At 46.6% G+C, this 21,046-nt stretch overlaps 2 protein-coding genes across 11 annotated transcripts in view; one reads left to right on the forward strand and one right to left on the reverse strand.

Annotated features, from left to right (window-relative positions):
- The window catches only part of CEP104 (centrosomal protein 104), an 81,459-nt gene extending 73,799 nt beyond the window's left edge, over positions 1-7,660 (reverse strand). For 8 of the 9 annotated variants that reach the window (XM_038746116.1, XM_038746115.1, XM_038746122.1 and 5 more), the window contains exon 1: positions 7,568-7,660. The gene's annotated coding sequence lies outside the window, so the exon portion shown is untranslated. Of the gene's footprint in view, positions 1-5,695; positions 5,778-7,567 lie in introns of those variants that run through there. The other variant, XM_038746114.1, reaches the window with a different exon arrangement.
- DFFB (DNA fragmentation factor subunit beta) overlaps positions 1-21,046 on the forward strand; it is a 35,638-nt gene that overhangs the window by 1,605 nt on the left and 12,987 nt on the right. For both annotated transcript variants that reach the window (XM_038746125.1, XM_038746126.1), the window contains exons 2-4: positions 5,686-5,812; positions 9,720-9,908; positions 12,008-12,087. In XM_038746125.1, the coding sequence (XP_038602053.1) occupies positions 5,686-5,812; positions 9,720-9,908; positions 12,008-12,087 (396 nt within the window). The remainder of the gene's footprint in view (positions 1-5,685; positions 5,813-9,719; positions 9,909-12,007; positions 12,088-21,046) is intronic.

Consider the following 21,046-nt stretch of genomic DNA (forward strand, 5'->3'; position numbering starts at 1 on the left):
CTAGGGACTGTCTCTATATGTTGCCAACTTGTACTTCCCAAGCGCTTAGTACAGTGCTCTGCACACAGTAAGCACTCAATAAATACGAATGAATGAATGAATAATCATAATGGCATTTGTTAAGCCTTGGGCAAGTCGCTTCACTCCTCTGGGCCTCGGTTCCCTCATCTGTAAAATGGGGATGAAGACTAGGGACTGTCTCTATATGTTGCCAACTTGTACTTCCCAAGCGCTTAGTACAGTGCTCTGCACACAGTAAGCGCTCAATAAATACGATTGATTGCTTGATTGATTGACTGTGAGCCCCAGGTGGGACAACCTGATCACCTTGTATCCCCCCCAGCGCTTAAAACAGTTCTTTGCACATAGTAAGCACTTAACAAATGCCGCCGTTGTTATTATTATTAAGCGCTTACTATGTGCACAACACTGTTCTAAGCCCTAAAGCTTTGGTCTTGTTGCACCCCTTGCTGGGGGCCATTGTCCGGGCTGGGCATTTCGGGGTGGGCTCTGGGGTCTCAGACGGGGCAGGGGGAGGCTGCCCGCCCTGGGGGAGAACAGGATAATAATAATAATAATAATAATATTAATAATGGCATTTATTAAGTGCTTACTATGTGCAAAGCCAGGGACCCCAAACCTCCCCGGAGGGATGGGAGCGCCCCTCCTCGCAAGCCAAAAAGCCCTTTTTTTGGGCAGAAAAACCCGGAAGGCCCCAATTCTTCAACAGGGGAGGGGGGAGTTTTTAAAATAGTATTTGTTAAGCGCTTACTGTGTGTCAAACACTGTTCTAAGCGGTGGGTCCTTGTGCCACGTGGGGCTCCCAGTGTAAGTAGGAAGGGAGAACAGGTATTGAGCCACCACTTTGCAGTCGAGAAAGGTACTTGTACATATTTACTACCCTATTTTCTTAATGATAATAATAATGATGGCATTTGTTCAGCGCTTACTATGTGCAAAGCACTGTTCTAAGTGCTGGGGAGGATACAAGGTGATCAGATTGTCCCACGGGGGGCTCACAGTCTTCATCCCCCTTTTACAGATGAGGTCACTGAGGCCCAGAGAAGTGAAGTGACTTGCCCAAAGTCACACAGCTGACAGTTGGTGGAGCCGGGATTTGAACCCATGACCTCTGACTCCAAAGCCCGGGCTCTTTCCATTGAGCCACGCTGACTGACGGTTTTGACACCCGTCTACGTGTTTTGTTGTCTGTCTCCCCTTTATATACTGTGAGCCCGTTGTTGGGTAGGGGCCGTCTCTCTAGGTTGCCAACTTGTACTTCCCAAGCGCTTAGTACAGTGCTCTGCACACAGTTAGTGCTCAATAAATACGATTGAATGAATGATGCACTGAGAAGTGAAGGCTCCAGTCTGGTAAGATCGTTGTGGGCAAAGAATGTGTTTGTTGTCGTGTACTCTCGCAAGTGCTTAGTACAGTGCTCTGCACCCAGTAAGCGCTCAGTAAATGCAGTTGACTGGCAGTCATCATCGTCACCAATCGTATTTATTGAGCGCTTACTGTGTACTGTGTAATGAATACGATTGATGGACAAGAGATTGCCCAAGGTCACTCAGCAGGCAAGTGTGTGGAGCAGGGATTAATAATGATGATAATAGTAATAATTGCGGTTTTTGTTAAGGTCGTACTATGTGCCAGGCACTGTACTAAGCGCTGGGTTGGATACAACCTCTCCCCCTTCAAGACTGTGAGCCCACCGTTGGGTAGGGACCGTCTCTATACGTTGCCAACTTGTACTTCCCAAGCGCCTAGTACAGTGCTCTGCACACAGTAAGCGCTCAATAAATATGACTGAATGAATGGATACAAGCAAATCAGGTTGGACACAGTCCCTGACCCGCCTGGGGCTCAGAGTCTTAATCCCCTTTTTACAGATGAGGGAACTGAGGCACAGAGAAGTGAAGTGCTTTGCCCAAGGCCACACAGCAGAGCCGGGATTACAACCCAGGTCCTCTGATTCCCAGGCCCGGTCCTTATCCGGCGTGGCTCAGAGGAAAGAGCCCGGGCTTTGGAGTCAGAGGTCAGGGGTTCGAATCCCGACTCCGCCAATTGTCAGCTGTGTGACTTTGGGCAAGTCACTTCACTTCTCTGGGCCTCAGTTCCCTCATCTGTAAAATGGGGATGAAGACTGTGAGCCCCCCGTGGGACAACCTGATCACCTTGTAACCTCCCCGGCGCTTAGAACAGTGCACATAGTAAGCGCTTAATAAATGCCATCATTATTATTATTATCCAGGGGCTTCCGATTTCCCACGTCCCGGCGCACCGTAGGGGCTGGCGGACAGGGTCTTGGTGGGGGATTGTCACAGCCAGGGGCATCTCCTGCAGGAAAGATCTGGGATATCGGGATATCTGGGATATCTCCCCTATCCTGGGATAGTGGTATCCTGGCTCATAAAACTTGGCCTTAGGAGATGATTAAGAGGTGAAGCCTCTTAAGTCTTGGATATTCTCCAAAACCGAAGAGAATTTATCTATGGCTAGCAAGTGGGGGACAGACACCCTGAATCCTAATGGGAAGAGCACAGGGTTGGGAATCAGAGGTCCTGGGTTCTCATCCCGTTCCTGCCACTTGCCTGCCGGGTGACCCTGTGAGAGTCGCTTGACTGCCCTGTGCCTCAGTCTCCTCCTGTGAAAATTGGAATTAAATAACTGTTCTCTCTCACTCTCAGGCTGCGAACGTCCTGTGGGAGAGGGACAGTGTGTGGTCTTCTTGTATTGTATCTGCCCAGTGCTTGGCATATACTAAACCCATAACGGATACTTAACGTTATTGTAATATTTACTGGGTGCCTATTGTGTAAAGAGGGTCCTGGGAGGCAAATCTGACTTTATCATCATCATCAATCGTGTTTATTGAGCGCTTACTCTGTGCAGAGCACTGGACTAAGCGCTTGGGAAGTACAAGTTGGCAACATATAGAGATAGTCCCTACCCAGCAGTGGGCTCACAGTCTAAAAGGGGGAGACAGAGAACAAAACCAAATATACTAACAAAATAAAATAAATAGAATAGATATGTACAAGTAAAATAAATAAATGGAGTAACGAATATGTACAAACATATATACATATACACAGGTGCTGTGGGGAAGGGAAGGAGGTAAGATGGGGGGGATGGAGAGGGGGACGAGGGGGAGAGGAAGGAAGGGGCTCAGTCTGGGAAGCCCTCCTGGAGGAGGTGAGCTCTCAGTAGGGCCTTTATGGACAAAGAGCCTCGTTATTTGGCTACCCATACAGAGTACTGTCCTTAGGTGTGCACAAAAGCTCCATTTTGGATGCATACTGAATGGCTGAGACCATTGTAATAATAATAATAATAATAATAATAATGATGGCATTTATTAAGCGCTTACTATGTGCAAAGCACTGTTCTAAGTGCTGAGGAGGATACAAGGTCATCAGGTTGTCCCACGGGGGGCTCACAGTCATAACCCCCATTTTACAGATGAGGTAACTGAGGCACAGAGAAGTTAAGTGACTTGCCCAAAGTCACACAGCTGACAAGTGGCTTTGTACACCGGACTTGAAGGAGAACAATAGAAGGAAAAGTATGCAATTCCTGCCCTCAAGGTTTTTACAATTTAAACTCAGATTAAGTGGGAGTCCTGGCTTCTAATCCCATCTTTGCCCCTTGCTTGCTGTGTGGCCTCGGGCAAGTCACTTAACTTCTCTGGGCCTCAGTATCCTCATCTGTAAAATGAGGATTAAGAGTGTCACTTCTCTGGGCTACAATTTCCTCATCTGTAAAATGCCTTGTTCTCCTTCCCCTTTCAACTCTGAACCCCATGGGAGACAGGGACTGTATCCTATCCGACTGAGTTGTATCTACCTCAGTTCTTAGTACTTGGCACATAGATAGCATTTTTAAAAATGCTACAATTATTATTATTGACTTCATCAAGGCCCCTGAAGGCAACAAGGATCCTCCTCGTCTAGCTTCTAACTCTGCTCTTGCCACTCGTGTCCCCTCCCTCAGCAGTCCATCCTCCTATCAGTAGATTCGTTCATTCATTCAATCGTATTTATTGAGCGCTTACTGTGTGCAGGGTACTGTACTAAGTGCTTGGGAAGTACAGATAGGGGCCCAGTAGAATCTATCCATCAGTGGTATTTATCGAGCACTTAACTGTGTGCAGAGCACTGTACTAAGCACTTGGGAGAAAGGGAAGCAGTGTGGCTTAGGTTCAATTTTCTACTTGCTAAAAGCTTGTGAAAGAGGTTTGGAAGAGAAGAAGGCCAGAATATTTGGGCATTTATAATTTTTCACAAGATTCCAGACCCCGTTTTCTGTTGGGAAATTGCAAGTTGCTGAAGTTGTAAATGGGAAACATTAGTGAAGTTTAACTAGGGAGTCATGCTATCATCTACCAACTGGTCAGAACCTGACTCTGTAGGGTGAATTTCTGCTTTCTCTTCACTGTCATTAGCATCACCATCATCAACAATGGTATTTATTAAGGGCTTACCTTGCGCAGAGCACTTTCCTAAGCACTTGGGAGAGTACAGTACTTGGGAGAGTTGGTAGACAAGTTCCCTGACCACAATGAGCTTACAGTCTAGGGGGATACAGCCATTAATATAAAGTGATTTGTGTTATTTAATTTGTATGTAAGTGCTGTGAGGCAAATAAGGTAACAGATCCAAGCACATTCAAGGCCCTGCTGAGAGCTCACCTCCTCCAGGAGGCCTTCCCAGACTGAGCCCCTTCCTTCCTCTCCCCCTCGTCCCCCTCTCCATCCCCCCCATCTTACCTCCTTCCCTTCCCCACAGCACCTGTATATATGTATATATCTTTGTACATATTTATTACTCTATTTAGTTTACTTGTACCTATCTATTCTATTTATTTTATTTTGTTAGTATGTTTGGTTTTGTTCTCTGTCTCCCCCTTTTAGCCTGTGAGCCCACTGCTGGGTAGGGACTGTCTCTATGTGTTGCCAACTTGGACTTCCCAAGCGCTTAGTCCAGTGCTCTGCCCACAGTAAGCGCTCAATAAATACGATTGATGATGATGATGGGCTCTAAACCGGACTCCACCACACGTCTGCCCTGTGACCTTGGACAAGTCACCCAAGTTTTCTGGGCCTCATTCCTTCATCTGCAAAATGGGGATTAACAGTGTGATTCCCATGTGGGGCAGGGCCTGTCTCCAACCTGATTAACTTGTGTCTACCCCAGCGCTTAGAACAGTACTTGGCAAGTTGTAAGCGCTTACAAAGTACCATGATTATTAGTAATAAGGGCACAAGAGAGCGTAGAATAGAGGGAAGGCTTTGCTGCTTTATATGGTATTCTTCCTTATTATATCCTGAATAATATAACTCTATCTTCAAAGCCCTCTTGTAAACCTCCTCCAGGAGGTTTTCCCCTAATCAGGTGTATCTTTCCAGGTCACCTCCAATCCGACAGCTGCGCTTAAGACTTAGGTTTATTCCCTTATCTCTACTTTTTGTGTCATTACCTAGGGCCTGTTTAACTAACGGTCTCACGTCTCCCCTCAGGACTCAACCGCCCTCCCCTTACACACAGTACCACGTGCAGGTGGCAGATGTGAAACCGACCCTCTGTGCAGAATAGATCGTATTCCTCGGGGTTGCGGGGAGGACGGAGCGGGAAACCAAAGGAATCAACCTCGGTTTTGTTTCTCTTTCGCCTCCCCGCTCAGCTTCCCTTACCCGACTGCCGACTGTGTTTGTACGAAGATGGGACGGAGCTGACGGAGGGGTATTTCCAGAGCGTGCCGGACAACACGGAGCTCGTGATCCTGACGGCGGGCCAGGCGTGGCAGGGCTGTGAGTAGCCGGGGCTTTGATGGGTGGGACTGTTGCTCTAAGGACGGTTCTGCGGGAAGACGTTTTGAGGCCGCAGTGGGGCTGGCTAGGTGGCAGGTGTGGCAGTTGCCTTGGGAGTGTACACAGACATACACCCACCCAGTGTAAAAAAAAGGAGACTATTAGACTATCGCGGCCTCCTCTTGCACATGTGTAAGATGGTTGGTGGGGGCGAGGGGTGGGCTGGTCTGCTCTCTTAACAGACCTACCCTCATTCCCCTCTGTCCATAACCAGAAGCCGGGACCGCCCTGCGGAATCAATCAATCAATCAGTCGTATTTGTTGAGCGCTTACTGTGTGCAGAGCACTGTACTAAGCGCTTGGGAAGTCCAAGTTGGCAACATATAGAGACGGTCCCTACCCAACAGTGGGCTCACAGTCTAGGAAAGAAAGGGAAGGGTCCCAAGGAGCTGCTCTTGACATACAGATGGACTGTCAGAGGCTGCTGTGGGAAAACCTCCGAGCAAATCCCGGGCTATTAATAATATTAATAATAGTAATGGTATTTGTTAAGCGCTATTACTCTATTTATTTATTTAATACGAATGGGAAGGGTCCCAAGGAGCTGTTCTGTTAGCAGGTTCTGTTCTTGACGTACAGACGGACCTTCAGAGGCTGCTGTGGGAAAACCTCCGAGCAAGTCCCGAGCTATTAATAATATTAATAATAGTGATGGTATTTGTTAAGCGCTATTACTCTATTTATTTATTTAATACGAAAGGGAAGGGTCCCAAGGAGCTGTTCTGTTAGCAGGTTCTGTTCTTGACATACAGATGGACCTTCAGAGGCTGCTGTGGGAAAATCTCCGAGCAAGTCCCGGGCTATTAATAATAGTAATGGTATTTGTTAAGCGCTATTACTCTATTTATTTATTTAATACTCTATTTATTATTACTCTATTTATTTATTACTCTATTTATTTTACTTGTACATAGCTATTCTATTAATTTTATTTTGTTAGTATGTTTGGTTTTGTTCTCTGTCTCCCCCTTTTAGACTGTGAGCCCACTGTTGGGTCGGGACCGTCTCTATATGTTGCCGACTTGTACTTCCCAAGCGCTTAGTCCAGTGCTCTGCACACAGTAAGCGCTCAATAAATACGATTGATTGATTGATTACTATGTGTCAAGCACTGTTCCAAGCACCGGGGTAGCTACAAGGTAATCAGGTTGTCCCACGTGGGGCTCACAATCCCCATTTTACAGATGAGGTACCTGAGGCCCAGCGAAGGGACTAGCCCAAAATCACACAGCTGACAAGTGGCGGCGGCGGGATTAGAACCCGCAACCTCCGACTCCCTAGCCCAAGCTCTTTCCACTCATCACCTGTATATATGTATATATATTTGTACATATTTATTACTCTATTTATTTTACTTGTACATATCTATTCTATTTATTTTATTTTGTTAGTATGTTTGGTTTTGTTCTCTGTCTCCCCCTTTTAGACTGTGAGCCCGCTGTTGGGTCGGGACCGTCTCTATGTGTTGCCAATTTGTACTTCCCAAGCGCTTAGTCCAGTGCTCTGCACACAGCAAGCGCTCAATAAATGCGACTGATGATGATGATGATCTACACACGCTGGTTGTGACTTTAAGGTTGATTAAATACGATTAAATCGATTAAATACGATCGAAGGTTGGTAAATACGATTGATGACTGATGACGAAAGAAGGTTGCCTTACTTAAGGAAGAACGAGAGAAGCCGTGGAGTTACCTGGAGTAGACTTCTGTGTCATAGGATGCATCCTTTGGTCCCTTCGGATGGGCCAGCAGGAGGGCAGGTCGTGTCCGGATCGTCCCAAGGTGGTGAACTGCGCCCCTTGGCTCCACCCTCCACTTCCTAGAGCCAGGTACCATTGTGATGATGGAGTCATTGTGATGTCACAGCTCTGAGGTCCCATGGCAGGGCCTGCGGGGAGAGCCTGGGGAGGACTGGGGAGGGCTTGGCTTTTCCCGCCAGGCTGGACCGAAAAAGGGCTGACTGTGGTGTGCGTCGGTCACCCCCGGTAGGTCGAGGGGAGCTAGACCCCCACACAGCTCCGGACTCCCAAGATTTTCCTTACTACGCGTCAAGGTGGATGGAAAGAAGAATGAAGGGCCATTCGGTCCCCGCCCCTGTGTTTTCTGCTGGGGTCCCCTTCCTTGGTTGAATTTTCGTTTGGAAAAGAGAGCGGTGAAAGATATTACAGGGGCGGGAAAATGGGACTGGGAAGAAAGGAATAAAGACGGTGCCCTGAAGGGGGTCTTAGTTACTGCAACTATAGGTCAAGTTGATGATGGTGATGATGATTATGAATGATTATGACACTCTTTTATCATCATCATGAATCGTATTTATTGAGCGCTTACTATGTGCAGAGCACTGGACTAAGCGCTTGGGAAGTACAAATTGGCAACATATAGAGACAGTCCCTACCCAACATTGGGCTCACAGTCTAAAAGGGGGAGACAGAGAACAAAACCAAACATACTAACAAAATAAATAGAATAGATATGTACAAGTAAAATAAATAAATAGAGTAATAAATATGTACAAACATATACGCATATATACAGGTGCTGTGGGGAAGGGAAGGAGGTAAGATGGGGGGGGATGGAGAGGGGGACTGTGAGCCCACTCTCGGGTAGGGACTGTCTCTATATGTTGCCAACTTGGACTTCCCAAGCGCTTAGTACAGTGCCCTGCACACAGTAAGCGCTCAATAAATACGATTGCTGCTGCTGCTGCTGATGACATTTATTAAGCACTTCCTATGTGCAAAGCACTGTTCTAAGCACTGGGGAAGTTACAAGGCGATCAGGTTGTCCCACGGGGGGCTGACAGAATTCATCCCCGTTTTACAGATCAGTTAACTGAGGGCCAGAGAAGTGAAGTGACTTGCCCAAAGTCGCCCAGCTGACAATTGGCGGAGCTGGGATTTGAACCAATGACCTCTGACTCCCAAGCCTGTGCTCTTTCCACTGAGCCACGCTGCTTCTCCTATGTGTAATAATAACAATAACAACATCAACAATAATAATAACGTTGGTAAAACACTTACCGTGTGGAAAGCACTTTAATAAACACTGGGCAGATACAATACATGCAGATTGGACACGGTCATGTCCCACACAAGACTCGCAGTGTAAGTAGGAGGGAGAGCAGGTATCGAATTGATCGTTTTACAGATGAGGAAACTGAGGTCCAGAGAAGTCTTGGTGAAGGTCCTACAGTACAGCTGGGATTAAAGTCCCAAGCCCATGCTCTTTTTTAAAATTTTAATATAAGTATGGTATTTGATAATCAATCAATCAATCGTATTTATTGAGCGCTTACTATGTGCAGAGCACTGTACTAAGCGCTTGGGAAGTACAAATTGGCATCACATAGAGACAGTCCCTACCCAACAGTGGGCTCACAGTCTAAAAGGGGGAGACAGAGAACAGAACCAAACATACCAACAAAATAAAATAAGTAGGATAGAAATGTACAAGTAAAATAAATAAATAAATAAATAAATAGAGTAATAAATATGTACAACCATATATACATATATACAGGTGCTGTGGGGAAGGGAAGGAGGTAAGACGGGGGGATGGAGAGGGGGACGAGGGGGAGAGGAAGACTTACTATGTGCCTGGGACTGTACTAAGCGCTGGAGATACAAAATAATCAGGTCGGACGCAGTCCGTGTCCTACATCACAGCTTCACCCACCAGGCCGTGCTGCTTCACGGCAGTTCAACGTGATTAATATCGCTGAACGTCTAGAAGGAAAGGCCGGATCCTTTTCCAGCTCCCCGGTGACGTCAGCTGTAGGTTAAGGGGATGAGTTGCACGAAGCAGGCCCCGGAGCCTTCCTGTCCGTGTCTTCCTTTCGGTGACAGACGTCAGCGACATAGAGCGCTTCCTCAACGTGTTCTACCAGCAGCAAGAGGACGTCATCGCAGCTGCACGGAAGCTGCTCTCCGACGAGCGGGCTCCCCTGCGCCAGAAGCTGCTGGTGGACCTCCTGCAGAACGTCAGCGAGAATATCTCGGCCGAAAGCAGGGAAGAGGACGGAAAGTGGTTTGAAGGCACGTTCTGGAGTGCTGTCCCGCAGAAAGCTCTTCGGCTCTCTAGGGGTGTAGAGCTGGAAGTCTGTCCGGTATTCCTGGCGTGCTCAAGATGGATGGATGGATAGATGGATGGATGGGGTTGGGGGTGGATAGCTGGATGAAGGGGAATGAATGGATAGATGAGGGTGTGGATGGGATTCATTCATTCATTCAGTCATATTTATTGAGCACTTACCATGTGCAGAGCACTGTACTAAGCGCTTGGAAAGTATGGGGATGGATGGGTGACTGCTGGGCGCCTGGACGGGGACGCAGAGAGCGATCTTGATTAGCTGCAATGACCACAAGGACCATGGTAAACCAAGATTGTGGATTGATCAGTCAATCTAAGGTATTGAGTGCTTACTATGTGCAGAGCACTGTTGTAAGTGCTCAGGTGGGTGCAGAACAACAGAGTTAGCAAACATGTTCCCTGCCCACAACGAGCTTATTAGTTAGGAATGACCAGTGCATACTTTATGTCTATGTTGACATCTTTTGTGTAATGATAATTGTGGTATCTGTTAACCCCTTCTGTGGGTCATGCACTGTACTACCAATCGGGGGAGATACAAGATAATCAGGTCCCACACGGGGCTCACAATCTAAGTTGGAAGGGAGAACAGGTATCGAATTCCCGTTTGGCAGATGAGGGAACTGAGGTTCAGAGAAGTTAAGTGACTTACCCAGGTCTTTCAAGAGACAAGCGGTGGAGCTGGGATTAGAACCCAGGTCCTCGGATTTCCAGGCCTGTATTCTTTCCACTAGGCCCCACTATAAAAGAGTTAAACCTGAAAGAGCATCCGGTGTCATTCCTGCTCTTTCTCGTCAGAGATATTTCTCCTTGGGTAATAAAGCCACCTCACTTTTCTTCGTAGGTGTAGGTTGCACACAGCGTATTATTTGGTCCTCTCGGTGGCAAGCGTAGAACTCTTGTTCCCCATTTAATAGTAATAATAGTGATTGTGACGTTTGTTAAGCGCTTACAATGTGCCAGGCACTGTACTAAGCGCTGGGGTAGACGCAAGCAAATCGAGTTGGACACAGTCCCTGCCCCACGTGCGGTTCTCAGCCTCAATCCCTAGTTTACAGAAGACGTAACTGAGGCCCGGCGAAGTGACTTGACCAGGGTCACACAGCAGACAAGTGGCGGAGTCATCAATTGTATTTATTGAGCGCTTACTATGTGCAGAGCACTGTACTAAGCACTTGGGAAGTACAAATTGGCAACATATAGAGACAGTCCCTACCCAACAGTGGGATCACAGTCTAAAAACAGTGGGCTCACAGTCGGGATTAGAACCCAGATCCTTCTGACTCTCGGGCCCGTGCTTTATCCACTATGACCCATTTCCATCCAAAGCGACCATAGTATAGCGATGCTGGGTTCTATTCATTCATTCAATTGTATGTATTGAGCGCTTACTGTGTGCAGAGCACTGTACTAAGCGCTTGGGATGTACAAGTTGGCAACATATAGAGACGGTCCCTACCCAACAGCGGGCTCACAGTCTAGAAGGGGGAGACAGACAGCAAAACAAAACATATAAACCAAATAAAATAAATAGAATAAAAATGTACAAGTAAAATAGAGTAAGAAATATGTACAAACATAATAATAATAATAATAGTGGCATTTATTAAGCGCTTACTGTGTACAAAGCACTGTTCTAAGTGCTGGGGAGGTTACACGGTGATCAGGTTGTCCCACCGGGGGCTCACAGTCAATCCCCATTTTACAGGTGAGGTAGCTGAGGCACAGAGAAGTGAAGTAACTTGCCCAAAGTAACACAGCTGACAATTGGCGGAGCCGGGATTTGAACCCGTGACCTCTGACTCCCAAGCCCGGGCTCTTTCCACTGAGCCATGCTGCTTCTTATGAGAGCGCGCTCTGCGCCCACAACCCAGCCCGTGGCCACCTTAGAAGACAATGACCCCCTTGGCAAGGTGAACGAAACAGAAGACAAATATTTTGAAACAATGCCGAGACAAATCAGAAATCCCAAAGGCTATTTGGAAGCTTTTTTTCCTGTTTCTCAGTGACCAAGTCCATTGAAATAGTCCCTTCTTTCTTTCAGGCTTAGAATCTCGATTTAAGAATAAATCTGGCTACATGAGATACAGTTGTGAGAGCAGAATCCGGAGTTATATGAAAGAGGTAAGGACGGGTTTGCCGTTAATTTGCCTAAAACCCCACTCCTGACGTGGACTTGTTTTCCACATCTAATCCTTTGTGTTGTGATGATGTTTTGCCTTGATGTAGTTAATAATAATGATAATTGTGGTATTTTTTCAGTCAGTGGTATTTATTGAGTGTTTACTGTGTGATTGGAAGAGGACAATACAATAAAGTTCATAGCTACGTTCCCTGCCCATAATGAGCTTACAGTCCTGAGGGAATGTAATCTAATAATTGGGGTACTTGTTAATCAGTCAGAAGTAAGAGAAGCAGCGTGGCTCAGTGGAAAGAGCACAGGCTTTGTAGTCACAGGTCGTGGGTTCAAATCCCGGCTCTGCCAACTGTCAGCTGTGTGACTTTGGGCAAGTCACTTCACTTCTCTGGGCCTCGGTTCCCTCATCTGGAAAATGGGGATTAAGACTGTGAGCCCCCCGTGGGCCAACCTGATCACCTGTATCCTCCCCAGCGCTTAGAACAGTGCTTTGCACATAGTAAGCGCTTAGTAAATGCCATCATTATTGCATTATGGTTATAATGCATAATGCATTATTGCATTATGTCTCCCCCTTTTAGACTGTTGTCTCCCCCTTTTAGACTGTGAGCCCACTGTTGGGTAGGGACTGTCTGTATGTGCTGCCAATTTGTACTTCCCAAGCGCTTAGTACAGTGCTCTGCACATAGTAAGCGCTCAATAAATACAATTGATGATGATGATGATCATTATTATTATTATAATTGTGGTATTTTTTCAGTCAGTGGTATTTATTGAGTGCTTACCGTGTGATTGGAAGAGGACAATACAACATAGTTCATAGCTACGTTCCCTGCCCATAATGAGCTTACAGTCCTGAGGGAATGTAATCTAATAATTGAGGTACTTGTTAATCAGTCAGTAGTATTTATTACGTGCTTACTCTGGGCCAAGCACTGTACTAAGTGCTGGGATAGATACAGGGTAATCAGGTTCCACATAATAATAATAATGATGGCATTTATTAAGTGTGTCCTATGTGCAAAGCACTGTTCTAAGCGCTGGGGAGGTTACAAGGTGATCGCGTTGTCCCACGAGGGGCTCACAGACTTCATCCCCAGTTTACAGATGAGGTAACTGAGGCCCAGAGAAGAGAAGTGACTTGCCCAAAGTCACACAGCTGACAGTTGGCGGAGCTGGGATTTGAGCCCGTGACCTCTGACTCCAAAGCCCGGGCTCTTTCCACTGAGCCACGCTGCTTCTCCAGCTCACAAAGTAGGTGGGAGATCAGGTATTGAATCCCCATTTTGCAGATGAGGGAACTGAGGCACAGAGAAGTCAAGTGACGTGCCCGAGGTCGTACAGCAGACAAGTGGCGGAGCCGGGTTTAGAACCCATGACCTCTGACTCCCAAGCCCGGGCTCTTTCCACTAGTCTGGGCTCTTTTTCATCTTTCCTCCTGTGCTCATTGCCAACCCCCCAGCACCCTCCACTCCAAAAAGATGGTGAGCTTCTCTGAGGGCAGGGACCAGTCTCTAATTTATTCTTTATTGAATTTTCCCCCAGCGTTTAGGACAGTGTTCTGCGTAGAGTAGAAACTCAGTAAATTCAATCGAATGAACAAATGGAAGCGTTTCTGCCTTTGAAGATCGGTTTGTAGTGGCAGAGCACTTACTCCAACCTTCATCATCATCATCAATCGTATTTATTGAGCGCTTACTATGTGCAGAGCACTGTACTAAGCGCTTGGGAAGTACAGATTGGCAACATATAGAGACAGTCCCTACCCAACAGTGGGCTCACAGTCTAAAAGGGGGAGACAGAGAACAAAACCAAACATACTAACAAAATAAAATTCAACCTTCAGCCACAAAGCCACCCATCGTCAAAGCAGAAACCCTCCCACAGCGTCAGTGGTATTTACTGAGCGCTTACTTGCTCAGAGTACTGTACTAGGTGCCTGGAAGAGCACAGTACAACAGAGTTGGCTGGTATGTTCCCTGCCCACAGCAGTTTTAGAGTCTAGTGGGGGAGACGGACATTCACCATCATCATCAATCGTATTTATTGAGCGCTTACTGTGTGCAGAGCACTGGACTAAGCGCTTGGGAAGTACAAGTTGGCAACGTATAGAGACAGTCCCTACCCAGCAGTGGGCTCACAGTCTAAAAGGGGGAGACAGACAACAAAACCAAACATACTAACAAAATAAAATAAATAGAATAGATATGGACAAGTAAAATAAATAAATAAAAAGAGTAATAAATATGTACAAACATATATACATATATACAGGTACACTTTCAATCTCACTTCTCTGGTTACATACTATAGAAATGATCATATGTGCATCGTGTATAACTTGTTTTAATTCATAATTTAAAGATCTGTACATAAGTGCTGTGGGGTTGAGGACGGTGTGGCTCAATGGAAAGAGCACGGGCTTTGGAGTCAGAGGTCATGAGTTCGAATCCCGACTCCGCCACATGTCTGCTGTGTGACCTTGGGCAAATCACTTAACTTCTCTGAGCTTCAGTTACCTCATCTGTAAAATGGGGATGAAGACTGGGAGCCCCACGTGGGGCAACTTGATCACCTTGTATCCCCCCCAGCGCTTAGAACAGTGCTCTGCACATAGTAAGCGCTCCCCCTTTTAGACTGTGAGCCCACTGTTGGGTAGGGACCGTCTCTCTATGTTGCCAACTTGTACTTCCCAAGCGCTTAGTCCAGTGCTCTGCACACAGTAAGCGCTCAATAAATACGATTGATTGATTGATTAACAAATGCCATCATTATTATTATTGTTATTGAGGATGAGGCAATTATCAAATGCCGAAAGGTCACAGCTCAAAATGCATAGACGATGCAGCCTCCCTCCTCAAGTCAAATCCGCCAAACAATCACACTTCCCTCCTTCAAAGCCCTATTGAAGGCTCACCTCCTCCAGGAGGCCTTCCCAGACTAACCCTTCCCCTTTTCCTCAGCTCCCCCTCCCGTCCCCATCACCCCGACTCGCTCCCTTTGCTCTACCCTCCCCGTCCCACAGGACTTGTGTATATATGTACATATCTCTAATTCTAATTATTTATATTAATGCCCGCTTACTTGTTTTGATGTGTATATGTCTATAATTCTATTTATTTATGTGGATGCTATTGATGCCTGTTTACTCGTTTTGGTGTCTGTTTCCCCTTTCTAGACTTTGAGCCGATTGTGGGCAGGGACTGTCTCTCTTTGTTGCTGAATTGTAATAATAATAATAATGACGGCATTTATTAAGCGCTTACTATGTGCAAAGCACTGTTCTAAGCGCCGGGGAGGTTACAAGGTGATCAGGTTGTCCCACGGGGGGCTCACAGTCTTAATCCCCATTTTACGGATGAGGTAACTGAGGCACAGAGAAGTGAAGTGACTTGCCCAAAGTCACACAGCTGACAGTTGGCGGAGCCGGGATTTGAACCCACGTCCTCTGACTCCAAAGCCTGTGCTCTTTCCACTGAGCCACACTGCTTCTCAAGCACTGTATCAATCAATCGTATTTATTGAGCGCTTACTGTGTGCAGAGCACTGTACTAAGCGCTCGGGAAGTACAAGTTGGCAACATATAGAGACAGTCCCTACCCAACAGTGGGCTCACAGTCTAAAAGCACTGTACTTTCCAAGCGCGTAGTATGGTGCTCTGCATACAGTAAGCGCTCAATAAATATGAATGAATGAATGAGTCTCAACAGTGACTCTAGGTCCGGAGTCTTAATTTAGGAATAAATCTAGGTATAAGATGAGAGGAAAAGCATGAATGCACTTCATTCATTCTTTCAATCGTATTTATTGAGCGCTTACTGTGTGCAGAGCACTGTACTAAGCGCTCGGGAAGTACAAGTTGGCAACATATAGAGACGGTCCCTACCCAACTGTGGGCTCACAGTCTAAAAGCACTGTACTTTCCAAGCACGTAGTACGGTCCTCTGCATACAGTAAGCGCTCAATAAATACGAATGAATGAATGATCCTCAACAGTGACTCTTTAGGTCCGGAGTCTTAATTTAGGAATAAATCTAGGTATAAGATGAGAGGAAAAGCATGAATGCACTTCATTCATTCTTTCAATCGTATTTATTGAGCGCTTACTGTGTGCAGAGCACTGTACTAAGCGCTCGGGAAGTACAAGTTGGCAACATATAGAGATGGTCCCTACCCAACTGTGGGCTCACAGTCTAAAAGCACTGTACTTTCCAAGCACGTAGTACGGTGCTCTGCATACAGTAAGTGCTCAATAAATACGAATGAATGAATGATCCTCAACAGTGACTCTTTAGGTCCGGAGTCTTAGTTTAGGAATAAATGTAGGTATAAGATGAGAGGAAAAGCGTGAATGCACTTCATTCATTCATTCAGTTGTATTTGTTGAGCGCTTACTGTGTGCAGAGCACTGTACTAAGCGCTTGGGAAGTACAAGTTGGCAACATAGAGAGACGGTCCCTACCCAACAGTGGGCTCACAGTCTAGAAGAACTTCATATTGCCTCATAATAATAATAATAATAATAGCATTTATTAAGCGCTTACTATGTGCAAAGCACTGTTCTAAGTGCTGGGGAGGTTACAAGGTGATCAGGTTGTCCCACGGGGGGCTCACAGTCTCAATCCCCATTTTACAGATGAGGGAACTGAGGCCCAGAGAAGTGAAGTGACTTGCCCAAAGTCACACAGCCGACAGTTGGCAGAGCCGGGATTCGAACTCATGACCCCTGACTCCAAAGCCCGGGCTCTTTCCGTTGAGCCACGCTGCTTCTCTGATGAGAAGCTTATGAGCCTCTCTTATGAGAAGCTTGACTTTGGTGAACACTCTTTCGCTTAACACTATTTTTTGGGGAACCCACAAAAAAACTTCTCTAGAATCATCTAAAACGCCTGCTCCCCAAAGGGAAGAGGGTACATTCAAAGTCCCGCGGCCCACGTTGCATTTCTTTCTCTTTGATTCTAAATTCTAAAACGGGAAACTTTTTCTTCCCTTTGGCAAATGGATTTTTTTCCCCCTCTTGTTCTGAAAGGAGCTGAATGTGTTCGTTCAGCTAACAAATGGAACGATTTAGAGGGGGCCTTACCGTGGCTAAGCCTCTTTTCTCTGCACACCATCGGCTTCGATAAACGTCACCCCTACGCTCGTGTTTATCTTTCTCTCCCGGGCCGCGTCCCGCCGTCTGACCTCTGAGAGCAGATTGAGAGAGAGGTGGACGGCTCGTGCCGCACGGAGCGCTTCGCTCTGCGTCCTGAGTAATTGCCGAGGCTGAGCTCTCGATTCCTTGATGAAATAGAGAACGTCCTTCTGGGGGCCACTGAAGTTGGAGATTTAAAGTAAAAGACACGAGCCGTGAGAGCTGCTCCCCGCACCTGGGGCCTAGCACGAGCTCAGTCTTCTGTATTCCTCCTCCTCCTCATCATCAATCGTATTTATTGAGCGCTTACTATGGGCAGAGCACCGTACTAAGCGCTTGGGAAGTACAAATTGGCAACGTATAGAGACAGTCCCTACCCAACAGCGGGCTCACAGTCTAAAAGGGAGAGACAGAGACAGAGATTCCTTGTCGCCAAAGGATTGGGTGAAAACTTAAGGGGACAAATTAAGTTTAAGGAGAAAGAACGTTGAAAGAGCCCGGGCTCTGGAGTCAGAGGTCATGGGTTCAAATCTCGGCTCCGCCACTTGGCAGCTGTGTGACTTTGGGCAAGTCACTTCACTTCTCTGGGCCTCAGTTACCTCAACTGGAAAATGGGGATCACCATCATCAATCGTATTTATTGAGCGCTTACTATGGGCAGAGCACTGGACTAAGCGCTCGGGAAGTACAAATTGGCAACATATAGAGACAGTCCCTACCCAACAGTGGGCTCACAGTCTAAAAGGGGGAGACAGAGAACAAAACCAAACATACTAACAAAATAAAATAAATAGAATAGCTATGTACAAGTAAAATAAATAAATAAATAAATAGAGTAATAAATATGTACAAACATATATACATATATACAGGTGCTGTGGGGAAGGGAAGGAGGTAAGATGGGGGGGGTTGTCAGTTGTGTCTTTGGGCAAGTCACTTAACTTCTCCGTGATGAAGACTGTGAGCCCCCCGTGGGACCCCCTGATCACCTTGTAACCTCGCCAGCGCTTAGAACAGTGCTTTGCACATGGTAAGCGCTTAATAAATGCCATCATTATTATTATTATGATGATGGGTCATTAACGCCTCACTGCGAGGGGCGGCAGACTGGGGACCCATTCTTCGACCGCGGCCTTCCTTTCTGATTCCGCAGTCTTCTAGACTGTGAGCCCACTGTTGGGTAGGGACCGTCTCTATATGTTGCCAACTTGTACTTCCCAAGCGCTTAGTACAGTGCTCTGCACACAGTAAGCGCTCAATAAATACGGTTGATTGGTTCACTGCACAACTTCCTCAGGGTTCTGAAATGGGAGTAATATCGGGGTGTGTTTGAGAAACCTCTCAAGGCATAGCTCTGGGGCCTTTCTTGTTCTCCTGCTCCTTTCTGCGTCGCCCTGACTTTATTCATCCCCTGCTCCCAGCACTTACGTACATATCTGTGATTTATTCAGTGATGTATATTAATGTCTGTTTCCCCCTAAGACAGTAAGCTGATTGTGGGCAGGGAATGTGTCTGTTATATTGTACTCTCCCAAGCTCTTAGTACAGTGTAAGCTCTAAATAAATATGGATGAATGAACGAACGAATGAACTTTTCATGGTGAATCTGCAAAATTGCACCATCCACCTGGAGAGCCCAGATCAGATTGTGGAGGGGACCCCAAGGCCTATGGATAACCAAGACATGGATAATAAGGAAGGGCATGCTTGCCTTCTCCCCGTTTTTGACTGTGAGTCCGCTGTTGGGTAGGGACCGTCTCTATATGTTGCCAACTTGGACTTCCCAAGCGCTTAATACAGTGCTCGGCACACAGTAAGCGCTCAATAAATGTGATTGAATGTAGGACACGGTGCCGTCTGAAGGAGCAGTCCGTCAGACCTACTTTTTTTCTCAAGGCTAAAAGAGGGAAAGGACTTTTGTAGGAGCAGCAGACAGAGGGGCTTTGAAGCCCTGAGAGTTGCGGAAACTACCATCTTGGAATTTTTCAGGAATAATGATGGGATTTGTTAAGCGCTTACTATGTGTCAAGCACTGTTCTGAGCGCTGGGGTAGGTACAAGGTAATCAGGTTGGACACAGTCCCGGTCCCACAGTGGGGCTCACAGTCTTAATCCCCACTTTACGGATGAGGTAACTGAGGCACAGAGAAGTGTAGTGACTTACCCAGGGTCACACAGCAGACAAGTGGCGGAGCTGGAATTAGAAACCGGGTCTTTCTGACTCCAGGGCCTGGGCCCTATCCTGTAGGCCGCACTGCTTCTCTAGGAGGCAGACGAGGAGGTAACAGGCACAGAGAAGTGAAATGTCATACCCAAGGTCACACAGCGGACAAGGGGTGGAGCCGGGATTAGAACCCGGGTCCTTCCAACTCCCAGATCCGTGCTCTATCCATTGGGCCACGATGCCTCTCAGTACTTATTGGAAATGCTCAAGTGGACCAGGAAGCTGGGATGGGTGAGGCTGGGTAGCTGGCTCAGAGCAGTCCCCGTCGACTCAGCCTCCTAACCCCGTAGAGACTAAGAATAACTATTTATTGAGCACTTACTATGTGCAGAGCTCTGAACTAAGCGCTTGGGAGAGTACAGTACAACAGAATTAGAGGACACGTTCCCTGCCTATAATGAGCTTACAGTCGGGGGGGGGGGGGGGGGGGACAGACGTTAATATAAATGATTTCTAATATATAATTCAAAGATAAGTACATGAATGCTGTGGGTGTGGGATGGCTATCAATGCCTGAAGGTCACAGATTGAACTGCACAGATCAATCAATCATATTTATTGAGCGCTTACTGTGTGCAGAGCACTGTACTAAGCGCTTGGGAAGTGCAAGTTGGCAACATAGACGGTCCCTACCCAACCGTGGGCTCACGGCCTAGAAGACACAGAAGGGACAGATGACGCAGAAGGGAGAGGGAGCCGGGGAAAAGAGGACTTATTTGGGAAAGGCCTCTTAGAGGAGATGTGACCTTAACGACGCTTTGAAGGTGCAGAGAGTGGTGGTCGGGCGTATCAATCAATCAGTTGTTTATTGAACTCTTACTATGTACTGAGCATTTGGGAGAATACAGTATGGAGCGGGAGGGAGGTCCAGACTAGGGGGAGGGTGTGGGGAAAAAATATATTTTGCATTATTCCAGATGTGAAGCCACGCAGCACATCTCTTTCTGGACTGCAGCAAGTTTTTAACATAGCCTCTTGTCCACCTTTCTAGAGATTAAAGCAGTATTTTTTTTCTCCCTACTTCTGGCACTAAGGAGTTCCCAAATCCTATTAATCAATCAATCAATCAATCAATCGTATTTATTGAGCGCTTACTGTGTGCAGAGCACTGTACTAAGCACTTGGGAAGTACAAGTTGGCAACATAGAGAGACGGTCCCTACCCAACAGTGGGCTCACAGTCTAGAAGGGGGAGACAGAGAACAAAACCAAATCATACCAACAAAATAAAATTAATAGACTAGATATGTACAAGTAAAATAAATAAATAAATAGAGTAATAAATATGTACAAACATACATACATATATACAGGTGCTGTGGGGATGGGAAGGAGGTAAGATGGGGGGGATGGAGAGGGGGACGAGGGGGAGAGGAAGGAAGGGGCTCCGTCTATTAAAGTCCTTCTGCAGGATCTGATTAATAACACTCATCCTGGGCTAATGAGCAAGTAAATGTGAGCCCGTTGTTGGGTAGGGGACGTCTCTATATGTTGCCGATTTGTACTTCCCAAGCGCCTAGTACAGTGCTCTGCACTCAGTAAGCGCTCACTAAATATGATTGAATGAATGAATGAATAAGTGGTTTCTTT

This window comes from Tachyglossus aculeatus, chromosome 5 (genome assembly GCF_015852505.1).
Source record: "Tachyglossus aculeatus isolate mTacAcu1 chromosome 5, mTacAcu1.pri, whole genome shotgun sequence".
In the NCBI taxonomy this organism is placed as follows: Eukaryota; Metazoa; Chordata; class Mammalia; order Monotremata; family Tachyglossidae; genus Tachyglossus; species Tachyglossus aculeatus.